The sequence below is a fragment of the Polypterus senegalus genome, chromosome 10 (assembly GCF_016835505.1).
Source record: "Polypterus senegalus isolate Bchr_013 chromosome 10, ASM1683550v1, whole genome shotgun sequence".
Lineage (NCBI taxonomy): Eukaryota > Metazoa > Chordata > Cladistia > Polypteriformes > Polypteridae > Polypterus > Polypterus senegalus.
In genome coordinates, this window is record NC_053163.1 from 7,709,154 (window position 1) to 7,721,866 (window position 12,713).

A 12,713-nucleotide genomic window follows, 5' to 3' on the forward strand; every position below is an offset into this window, starting at 1 on the left:
ATTGCATTTGTCAATCCAACAGATGGCGTGTCGCAAACATTAATGCCACGTTTAAGACACCCATTCCAAATGGCATATAGCAGGGACATGTGCCTTGCATTTGTCATTCCAACAGATGCAACATCACAAACATTAAGGCAACATCTAAGAATCCCATTCTGAATGGCATATAACAGTCATGTACATTGCATTTCTCATTCCAACAGATGGCACCTCACAAACTTTTGTAGTACTAAACCATATTGCATTTGTCATTCTAACAGATGGTACGTCACACATATTAATGCAGCTTCCAAGAATCACATACCAAAAAGTATATAGCAGAGACCTAATCCTGATACTCCTGATCCTGATGATTAATCCTGATACTCTGTATGTTCAATTCATCCTAATAACTATTCATAGTGGCTCTAAAATCCATACTGACCCCTACTCTCTCTTCTGTTTCTTTTTCCGGTTTCTTTGTGGTGGCCGCCTGCGCCACCACCACCAACTCAAAGCATCATGATGCTCCAACAATGATGGATGGATTAAAAGCCAGAAGTCTACGTGACCATCATCATCAAGTCCTTCCGTGAGAACCCTAAATCCAAGGAGGACTGTTTGATTTATGTTAGGTAGAATGTCCAGAGAGGACTGGGCAGTCTAATGGTCTGGTATCCCTACAGATTTTATTTTTTTCTCCAGCCGTCTGGAGTATTTTTTTTTTCTATCTCCCCTGGCCATTGGACTTTACTCTTATTCGATGTTAATTAATGTTGACTTATTTTATTTTCTTACTGTGTCTTTTATTTTTCTATTCTTTATTATGTAAAGCACTTTGAGCTACTTTTTGTATGAAAATGTGCTATATAAGTAAATTTTGTTGTTGTTGTTTAGACATATTATTGCATTTGCCACTCCAACAGATGGCACATCAAAAACATTTGTTGGAATGAATTTGATTACTACAAATGTTTGTCATGAACCATGTGTTGGAACGACAAATGCAATTCAATGCACCATGTGTTGGAATAACAAATGCAATGCATTTCATTGTTACATACATGCATTACAAAATATGTTTCAATAGATGGTGCACTGCAAACATTAATGCCGAGGTGTACATTCATTATTTAGATTTCAGCCTGTCTTACCTGGGGAGCACAGCTAATTCACAGACATGCAAATACTGATTTAAACATAACCAGATATTATCCAAATTGGTAATCACATTTAACATTGGCTTTATGGCTGACACAAAACTGTTCAAAAGATTTATACTAATACATTCACATAGTGCGAAATATATCTATTCCATAAGCAAGAATGATTTGGTGGCTTACCTATCAGTTTACTCTAACTGGTCAACTCCAGAAAGAAAGTGCTGCAGTCTGACCGGGTTGGGGCACACAGAGCTTCAAAAGACACACCCAGTAAAATCAAAGTCACATGCCAGTCTTTGGCTACATCCACAGTACTACATTTTTAATTTACAAAACGTTTTCACTTTTCGTCCAGACTACCCTGATATTTTTGACTCCCGAAAATGAGGAAAAATGCCCTCCAGAGTTTTATATTCCTGAAGATGTTAATTGAGCATTTCATTGTGGACAGGTGCAAAAGTAGACTTTAAAAAACGCAGACTCGAATTGTGCTGTGATTTGTTCAGGATTATTACAAAGCCCTCACCTGATTGGATCGTGCTCATTACAAGGTCTCCTTTTCTGATTGGTCACTTTTCAACAACCAACCAAACAAACAAACATACCTATTCCAACACAGCAGTCATGGAGGAGTTGCTTCCCACGGCTTGGTCGGAGATGGAGTTTGTTTTAAAACACCATTTTAAAATGAAAATGTAGTTTTGTGGACAAAGTCTTTAAGATATGGAAGGAAAATGTGAGTTCCTGGAAAAAAACTCCAAAGGAAGATCATGCACACGTGTAAGTACACTTTTTTCTTCTTTTTTATAATTTAAAGCTTCATTACACTGCTGGAATTAAAATGCATTTATATACTTACTATACAGCAGTCACACATACGACCACTCCAGAGAAGCAGGACCAAGTCACACAAGACCATTAGAGTCATTTGTTATTTCTGCATGTGCAATGCTAACGAATGCTAGAACTAATCATATCTAAAATACAGAATAAATTGATACTCTTCATTAATAATCATTTTGGGTACCTGAATTGGGGCGAAAAGATGGGATTGTCCCAGTAAAGGGGACTTCTTGGTTACTAACTAATTGACATTCCATCAAATTTGTCTGCTGATGGTGATAAAGAACAAACTCTGAAATCAGCACCAGTCATTAACGTTCACAACGCCGTGACCAAAACCCGCCACTCAATTCACAATTCTCCGTCCAGCTTGAAGCGTGACCGTTCGCCGCCTGAGGACATTTTCCACTTCTTCACAATGTACGTATATCGTTAAAGTCAGCTAACCTGACAGGAAGTTGGATTGGTCAGATTCTGCGTCTGTATGGAGCAGAACTAACATGATTGGTGATTAACGGTAATGCACTGATCTCCAATTCATTTACAACGAAAGGTACATTATAACGTCAGAATAATTTAACCGAATGAGAAAGTCACGTCTAAAATACGGGGATGAATGAATAAGTTGGTACGCCTAAATTGTGGGCAATATACGGGACTGTGTCTGGAAAGATGGAACATCTGACCACCCTAATTAACGGTCACTCTGTCATATCCACCTCTTCCCCATATTTCTTTAAATTAATTTGTATGGACTGCAATACTTTGGCTTCATTTAGTCTACAATGCAAGTCACCAAACACTGAAAATATAATCTTACTGACTCATCATGATCATCCTTGGTGCTACAGCCATCTGGAAATCCACTTCTCCTATGTTTTTTGACTTCCACCCTCACTCTCCACCTCCTTGAAAGTACCATCACCTTGTTGTGGTGAGGCGTGTGCTCATAACATCTGAAGAGCTACGCCGGTGGGTGCAGAAACTCCTAGTAGGGACATCCAAACCGGACAGGTCTTTAGTGGTGGATCAGACATAGCGTTTGGTAGGTTGGGTGTGAAACTAACAACCCCACCTTGCAACAGAATCCTACCTGCTGATTCTACATGAACTTAACTAACACTTCAATGCACCTGAAGACAAAGTATCAGCACATTTACTTCTCAAGGACAATGCAAAACCAAAGCACTTTCTCCTGAGGTTACAAAAATGCCTTGGAGAAACCATTAATCAGTAGTAATAAATGTAATCAGAGTGCTATCTGACTGTTTAGAACAATCAAATCAAGCCACGCTGACTGCAGTCACCTCTCTGACCTGCCAGCCCAGACTCAAACAGGCCAACCCGCACAACTCCAAAGAAACATCTCAAATGCTCAAATATGCTGGCCAATGCCGTCCAAGTGTTTAAAATAAATATAGCGACCTCTGCTGTCAAGCCCAGGGATCGCATTCTCTCACAGTGGTGAAATGACGTGGTTTCACCAAATTCAAATTGTAGAAGAACAATGAAAGTTATGGTGGTACCTCAAATCTTGCAAGCACCACAAGGCACATATCATTCTTCTGCCACACTTCAGGCGTCAATGTTATCCCCTTGAAGAACGGAGAACACTAACTGCTGTATAAACACAGCAAAACTAAATGTTCAGTTCAGTTCAATGAGCAATGTCCAAACTAAGCTGTCGGGAAAGTGGTCTTCAGCAGCTGGAAATCCCGAACTGTCCTATCAATCCACAGCTTCAGCTCTTTGCAGAACACATAGCCACGGATTTTCCTCTGAAATTCGGAGACATTGAAAGAGGTGGAGCTAATGGTGTCTGCCACCACTGGGACCTGGAATCCCATGTTCGTCATGATCTCACTGATGTTGCTTTTCAGCCCTTGGAGATGAGTGTGGTGATGTTCTAATGCGTCCTTCAGATCCTTGGCAGCAGGGTTCAGCTGTGACTGGTCATCCATCACCAGCTGCAGGAACTCAATGTATACGCTGTACGCTCTGATGTTAGAAGAAAGTCGCTCTTCGACTGCCATTGATCGCCAAGCCAGGAAACCGATGGCCACCGTTGGTAGGACAGCAAGCTGAAGATCAGGTGCGGAAAATCCGGGGTCGCTGAACGGGCTACCTTGGTACTGGAGCTGAAAAAGGGTAGCAGAGTCAAATATGAGCGTATTGTCTTAGGACAATTCATTCATTCATAAAGTTCAAGAGGTAAATAAATAAATAAAATAAATACATTTTATTTACACAAAGGCGCCTTTCTAAGCACTAAAGGACACCGAACAAACAAATAAATAAAAAGCACATTATAAACAGAACTTAAAGTACCAGAAAATGCAGAAAATATAAAAATTCAAAACAAAGCCATTGTAATCATTTGGAACAGATGGGTATAGAAAAGAATCCCTTCTTCAAAATATTCCCCTTTTGTTTGCTTTACAGCCTTAAATGAAAACACACAAACTAATATTTCTTCCCAGCTTTACTTACTCAATGCCATCTCTAACATCCGAATGAAAGATCTCACAGCTACAGTTAAGAAAAATTAAAAGAAATTAAAAACAAGAAATCCTGAGATGAATAAATGACCCCCCCCCCACTCCTAAACTCAATCAAGTATCAGTGCCCACCATTTCCATTGTGGTTACTGGTCTCCTCCCACCTGTGATCAGTTGTAATGAGCGTGATTAGTGAAGCTGTTCCTGGTCCATTCATTCCCTTGCTAGGAAGTGCAACTGACAGCAAACAGCTGACTATGGGTGGTGAGCCACTTTCAGAAGATCTCAGGGATAGAGTTGTGGACAAACATAGGGCAGAAGATGGAGACAAAACATCTCAAAGGCTTTATCAATCCCAAGGAGCTCAGTAAAGTCCATCATAAAGAAGTGTTTGGTGCTACTAGGACCCTCCCTGGATCCTCCAAACTGGATGGAAGAGCAAGAAGAACACTGGTTATTGAGGATACCAAGAGGCCAATGGCCACTTTGAAGGAGTTACAGGATTTGATGGCAAAGAGCGGTCATTAATGGTGTGCAGGTGACAACAATTTCAGAAGCGCTCCACGATTGTGGCTTGTTTGGGAGGGTCTCAAGGAAAAAGCCACTTCTCAAGAAAGATGACATTAAGGCTTGTTTGAGCTTTGCCACCTTGAAGATTCTGATGCCAAGTGGAAAAAGGTCTTATGGTCAGAGGAGACCAAAATCAAACTATCTGGCCTCCATACCAAACGGTACACCAACGCAGCTCACCATCCACAACACACCATACCTACAATCAAGCATGGAGGGGGCAGCATCCTGTTGTGGGGCTCTCATTAGGGAAGAAGGAAAAATGGACGAGGCAAAATACCATCAAATTCTTGAGGAAAACCTGCTCTCCTCTGCCAGAAAGTTGAAGATGGGCAGAATGTTCACCTTTTGACACGACAACGACCCGAAGCACACAGCAAAACCGACCACATGGTGGCTGAGGGATAAAAAAGTGAATGTCCTGGTGTGGCCAGTCAGAGGCGAGACCGAAATCACAGTGAAAATCTGTGGAAAGATCTGAAGATAGCAGACCACCAACGCTCACCGTCCAATGTGACCGAACTTGAACAGTTAAACTGTAAAGAAGAGTGGGGGACAAATATTGAGAGGGCTCAATCTAGGTGTGCAAAGCTGATAGAGAAGACTCGAGGCTGTCATTAAAGCAAAAGGGAGGGTCAACAAAATGACAATGACATTGGGGGTCCTTTATTAATCTCAGGAGGTCTTGTATTTGATTTTTTATAATTCTTCTGAACTGTAGCTGTGAGATCTTTTACTTGGATGTTAAGAGGTTTCGTTGAGTAAGTCAAGCTGGGAAGAAATATTAGTTTGTGTGTGTTTTCATTTAAGGCTGTAAAGCAAACTAAATGAATGGGAATATTTCGAAGGGGGGATTCTTTTCTGCACCCACTGTAAGTTTTCATTTGAAAGTTGAGAATGATTCCCTATTTCTGAGCTCAGTAGGTAATGAGTTCCACAGCTTGGAAGCAGAACGGCCGAATGTTCTGCTCCCCATGGTGGTTAGATGGGTGAGAGGGATGATCAGGTGGATCTAAGGTTAAGGGAGGGAATGGCAACATGAAGAAGGTCGGACAGATATGGAGGGGTGAGGTTATGAATGGCCTTAAATGTTAACAGAAGAATTTTAAAATTAGTTCAAAAAACTTAATCAGGGGCCAGTGAAGCTGCTGCAAGACTGGAGTAATATGGCGAATAGATGGGGTTCGAGTAATGATGTGGGCAGCAGAATTCTGGACCAGCTGAAGCTTATGGAGAGATTTATTAGAGAGACCAAAGAGGAGTCCAGACGAGAAGTAACAAGATTGTGAACAAGAATGGCAGTGGTATGGGGAGTGAGGGAGGGGTGAATGCGATTTAATGTTACAGAGATGGAAGTAAGCAGACCGGGTGACATTATTAATGTGAGATTGGTAAGATCGAGGACTATCAAGGATGACACCCAGACTCTTGACCTGAGGTGACGGGGAAACAAAAGAGTTATCAATAACAAGTGATGCTTTTGTACCAATAAGGAGAACGCTCAGTTTTGTCACTGTTTAATTTAAGAAAATTTGAAGAAAACCAGGAATTAATTTCAGCAATGCAGTCAATAAGTGAAGATGGTGGGAAAGAATAGGTGGATTTACTCACAAGGTAGAGCTGGGTGTCATCAGAATAACAGTGGAAATGAATGATATATTTACAAAAGATATTGGGCGGAGTGGTGCCTCTGATGCTAGGAAGGTTGTCAGTTCGAATCCCGTAAATGCCACAAGGGACTCTGCACTGTTGGGTCCTTAATCTGCAATTGCTCCATCCCAGGTATGACATTAATCTTCATCCAGCCCCGCATGAAGGCCCTCCAACCTGCAGGGAAAAACCTGGGGGTTGGTGGCAGAATTGGCACACCAGCTACCATAAAAAACCTCACGCCGGTTCCACTCCATCTGAACTAGTGTGGTGCTGAGGTGTCACCTGTTGCATGGCTGCGCCCAGGTCCTAATCTGGATCCTGAGTTGGTTTCTCATGTGGTGGGTGCTACAATCAGCGCCTGCTCCTAACCTCTACAAAAGATATTGCAGAGGGGAAGAAGGTAAATGATAAAAAGAAAAGGCCCCCCAGGACAGAGCCCACCCGGGGGGCCCACCTGAAGTAACAGCAGAAGTTTTAAGCTGAATGAACTGAGTGCGGCCTGAGAGGTAGAAATGTGGGTAATGCCAATCAAAGATAATCTATTAAAGAGAGTAGGATTTAGGCCTACATCTTAACACAAAAAAAAAAAAAGATGGACATTCTCCTAATGTTTGTCATAAATATGTCATCTTGAGTCAAGCACGTTTAACGCAGCTACTGCCCATTAAGTTGAAATTCCATCATCCGCTAAACTAAAATGTCAGCTCCCACCCACAGCTCTCCTGAAATAACTAACTTTGGAATTTCCACTGTAAGGTGATCCTTAATGACATCTTTCTCCAAAAAAAATGAGTCACAAAGATAAAGGGGGCTTGGCGATCCCAGGCTTTCATCTTTGTCTGGCGGAAACATTCTCTTTTAAATGTTGGAAAGAAAGAAGATAACTTCCCTCAGCGTCACTTACCATTTTTTAGAATTGAGAATAACGTGCGTCTATTAACTCTTTGAGGGCTGAATATTTTTTTCCAAAAAACTCAGTTTTCTGAAAAGCACACAAAGCGATGGTTTCACGCATAAATCAACATCGTTGTTATGTGCTGTGGCTGCTGATGGCGCATGTTCGGCATGTCTGGCGGCAGTGAGGGCACCTAGATGGTCGGCAGGAATGGACGGTGCGCTGGCTGCCTGGCTGTCTGTGGGTGGCGGTGGTGGTCGCAGTGTGACGCAATATAGTTTGTACCTTTTGTTATCATAAGTGGTGGTCCTCCCAGGCGAACTCTGCTGTAGGCGCATCAGCTACGCAAACGTGTTCAGCACCACGATCAGCTGGCGACCGATCAGCTGATGCCGGTACCTCACTTTCGTTTTCGAAATCCATCTCCAGGTCACTTGACAAGTCAGACTACAACACTGACCTGTGAGACAGACGGGCTATTTGCCACATTACCTTGCCACTTAATTAATATTCCTGACTTGTACCCAGTGTTGATGAAACAGGCTTCAGACACTATGTGACCCAAACTTGGAAAGAGGTGTACAGTATACAGTATGTTATATTACACACGCTGTTCCCCACCCACGCAGTAGTGAAAAGGACACAAAGAGGTGTCACTAGCTAAGCGAATGCCAAGTGCACTCAGAAACGTGGCCAGAGGTAGAGGTAGAGCGACTCAAACGGAGGCTGGCGTGTGAGTGAGGAGGGTCTCGCCCAGCTCCCCACTCCTGTCTCGGATTAGCACAAATAAATCGCTCCTGCAAATGAACTATGATACGCAATGCGATGACAGAAGTCGCAAAATCAACCGGAATGTTCAGGCAAATTATAGAAAAAAAAACTAAAACATCTAAATCTGGTAAGTAGTTCTCTCGTGAAAAGCGGACAGACATACAGATGTTGGATTTTATATAAAGAGATTATTATATTATCCATCCATCCATTTTCTTACCCGCTAAATCCAAACACTGGGTCCCGGGGGTCTGCTGGAGCCAATCTCAGCCAACACAGGGCACAAGGCAGGAAACAATCCTGGGCAGGGTGCCAACCCACCGCAGGACACACACACACACCCACACACCCAGCACACACTTGGGCCAATTTAGAATCGCCAATCCACCTAACCTGCATGTCTGTGGACTGTGGGAGGAAACCGGAGTGCCCGGAGGAAACCCACGCATACACGGGGAGAACATGCAAACTCCACGCAGGGAGGACCCGGGAAACAAACCCGGGTCTCCTAACTGCGAGGCAGCAGCGCTACCACTGCGCCACCGTGCCGCCCATATTATATTATATTATATTATATTATATTATATTATATTATATTATATTATATTATATTATATTATGATGTGATTACAAAAACATGAACAGTTCTGTGCACTGAAAAAAGTATAACATTGATGTTGTTCATTGAAGGTACATTTTCTCTTTCAAGCAACTTAAGATTAGTCATTTAGTGTTGTAGCTTGAAATATTTGGTTTCAGATCTCAATCAAAGCAAAAAAAATGTGTTTGTACCAAAATAGGTTTTGGTGGAGGGAATAAACATAAAAATCCTATTTCAGTTAACCTAATATTTTAGGTTGTTCGTATGCTGTGTTTGAGGGGCCCTTTGTATTTTCTTCTGGTCAAACTTTCCAGCGTGCTGGCTTTCCAGCTGCCATAAAAGAAGAAGACTTTGGAGTGGACGTGGCTATGATGGTCTGGTCATTTTCAGCAGCAGACTTCATAACGGAGGAGTTCTGGTAAGTAACCCCGTTTCTCAACTGTTTATTTTAAGTAAGAGCTCATAATAAAACATACTTTCAAGAAAGCTGTACAAACATTTAATAATATTCTGTTGTATATTTAAGATTTACACTGCAAAATGCTTGCGTATTTGCACTAGATTTTTAAATAAATGTAAAAAGTACAGCATTGGAATGTGTTATGTTCGTAATATTTCTAATAACATAATAACAGGTTACGACCAATAAACCATTTTTAATTGTAACAACTTAAAAAATAGATTTACTTCAGTATAAAACAAGTGAATTGCATCCAATCACTCTAAATGATTTGCCTCAACTTAAAAAATGTGGGCTCAATAAGATAAAAAAAGAATTATATTGGTTCAGATTGAAAATATTAAGTGTGAATTATTATCTTAATCATTTTAAGTTGAATGGAGGTTATACTTTTTTCAGTGCTGCTGCAAGAGTTGTTTGTTCAAAGATGGAGAGAGTGGCTCAAGAATAAAAGAAAAGTTATTTTTTTTGCCAGAGTTCCTCCTGCGGGTACGAATAGAGATCTATCTATCTATCTATCTATCTATCTATCTATCTATCTATCTATCTATCTATCTATCTATCTATCTATCTATCATATAGTGCCTTTCATCATCTGTTTGTCTCTGTCTATATATATTATATAGTGCCTTTTATCTATCTATCTATCTATCTATCTATCTATCTATCTATCTATCTATCTATCTATCTATCGATGCTGCCAACTACACTAAAATATCTATTTCTTTGCAAAAATCAGAAACAACTGCCTAACTGTAAAACATCTGTACGTCAGTTTGTGACCTCGATTTACATTTCAAAAGATGTTCATCATAAACAATTAATAACATCACAGTTGTAGTTATTATTAGGATTATATATATATATATATATATATATATATATATATATATATATATATATATATATATATATATATATATATATATAAACAAACTTTGATTACTTACGTATGTGTTAAGGAGATTGGCACTGGACGTCTGCAGCATCAATGACAAAGAGTAAGTTTGCGATATTTTCACTGTAGGAACGGGAGCAGTCCGCACGTCTCCAAATAGCTCCACAGTTAAGATAAAAAAGGTGCCTTGTTGTAGTAAAAAAAAAAGAAAGAAATACGGTGAGAAAATATCTATCTATCTATCTATCTATCTATCTATCTATCTATCTATCTATCTATCTATCTATCTATCTATCTTGTGACAGTTACACTTTCCACGTGTATATCGAAGATGAAGATATTAAGATGCACTTCTCGACTGTCTGGCACTGAATGAAATTAGACATCTCCTCCCCAACTCCCTTTAAAAGTTCCTATAACGGGCATATCCTCTTGTAAATCAATATCAGCTTACCAATAATGTAAGACATTTTCTTTCGGATACTTTATATCAGACGCAGTCTCAAGTTTAAAAGATGTGCTTAAGTCGGCCCTCTAAGGCACGTTTTGCCGTAAGAGTTTACGCACCTGCGCCTTCCTCGCTCCGCTCCTTTTATATCTTTGGACCGCGCAGTGACACATGCCAAAAAAATTCCAGACTTCATTCATAGTCTTCACACATTCCTTAGTAGCTTGCGTTCAAGGAAATAACTATTTTGATTTCTCTGTTAGACTATACGGTTTAAAAATGAAATTTCTAAAGACTATAAAGACAATACCTTCTAGCTGTTTTCACTCTCAATGAAAAATTACGTAAGTTGAACATTTCTTTTCACGATGCCTTTCTTTTCTTACTGTTCTTTATAAAGGTCATTATGTGTATGACAGTAAAATCTTCATTGTGACATCGTAAGGGAAGTTCCCTTTAGAATTCGGTCGTCTTTCCCGGTGTTTCCTTATTGTTATTCCTACTCCTATTAACGCGATTACGAGGAACTTATCTAACCGAAACGCACCTCGTGTTTCTGGAACAATTGCGGCAAAACTCCGCGGCACTGTGTATCAGATAGCGGTCATTTTATATACTGAAACTGTATAGCAGATTTAGGAGATTAACTGAAAAAAATATATAAAGCTTTAATGTTCTATTTTTAGAAAACAGAAATCGAACATTGTAAGATTGTTAAAGTTTGAATTACTTATCCGTCTATCTATGAAAAACACCTTGCTCATCTATTGTAAAATATATATCTGACATGCCCTGGAAAATAAGGATAAAACAAATTCATTAGGGAAATCCCAAGAGTAAAAAAAGAAAGATTTTTTTCCAAAAAATATTAGCAATAAAGCATTTGGGTTTAAAAATGTATACAGTTTAAAAGCAAACAAGTGATAACAGTCAGCCTCCCCTCAGTTCATCCATTCATCATCTAATCTGCTTATCCAGAGCAGGCCCATGCAGGAAATCAGAGCCTATCACATCAAGCATCGGGCACAAGTTAGGAACAACACAGGTGTGGTGCCACTCCATCACAGGGTGAACACACACACACACACACACTCATCAGGGCCAGTAGAGTTTCACCAATTCACCTAACCAGCACCCACACAGACATGGGGAGAACATGCAAACTCCACAGAGATATCTGTGGGAGCAGAGAGCACCCTGGGCACAAACTTATGGTTTGCCACTACCACAGTGCCATCATGTTGCACTTTATATTATATTAGATAGATAGATAGATAGATAGATAGATAGATAGATAGATAGATAGATAGATAGATAGATAGATAGATAGATAGATAGATAGATAGATAGATAGATAGATAGATATTGTCCAGCTCCATGCCTACAATAGAGCCTGCCTTCCTCACCAGTATATCCAGGCATGAGGCGTCCTTCTTCTTTATGCTGCCTCCCCAGCACACCACCGCGTAGAAGAGGATGCTCGCCACAACCGTCTTATAGAACATCTGCAGCATCTTATTGCAGATGTTGAAGGACGCCAGCCTTCTAATGAAGTATAGTCGGCTCTGTCCTCTCTTGCACAGAGCATCAGTATTGGCAGTCCAGTCCAACTTATCATCCAGCTGCACTCCCAGATATTTATAGGTCTGTACCCTCTGCACAGTCACCTCTGATGATCACGGGGTCCATGAGGGGTCTGGGTCTCCTAAAATCCACCACCAGTTCCTTGTTTTGCTGGTGTTCAGGTGTAAGTGGTTTGAGTCGCACCATTTAACAAAGTACTTGATTAGGTTCCTATACTCCTCCTCCTGCCCACTCCTGAGGCAGCCCACGATAGCAGTGTCGTCAGCCAACTTTTGCACGTGGCAGGACTCCGAGTTGTATTGGAAGTCCAATGTATGTTGGCTGAACAGGACCAGAGAAAGTCCAGT

At 40.6% G+C, this 12,713-nt stretch overlaps 1 protein-coding gene across 1 annotated transcript; it reads right to left on the minus strand.

Moving 5' to 3' along the window:
- Positions 1-1,081: 1,081 nt before the first annotated feature.
- Positions 1,082-10,872, minus strand: LOC120536175 (cardiotrophin-2-like). The gene is made up of 3 exons (XM_039764501.1): positions 10,789-10,872; positions 10,387-10,520; positions 1,082-4,126 (listed from the first exon to the last, which is right to left on the minus strand). The coding sequence occupies exons 1-3, from the start codon at positions 10,802-10,804 to the stop codon at positions 3,665-3,667; spliced, it is 612 nt and encodes a 203-aa protein (XP_039620435.1). The 5' UTR covers positions 10,805-10,872; the 3' UTR covers positions 1,082-3,664.
- Between the last annotated feature and the right edge of the window lie 1,841 nt (positions 10,873-12,713).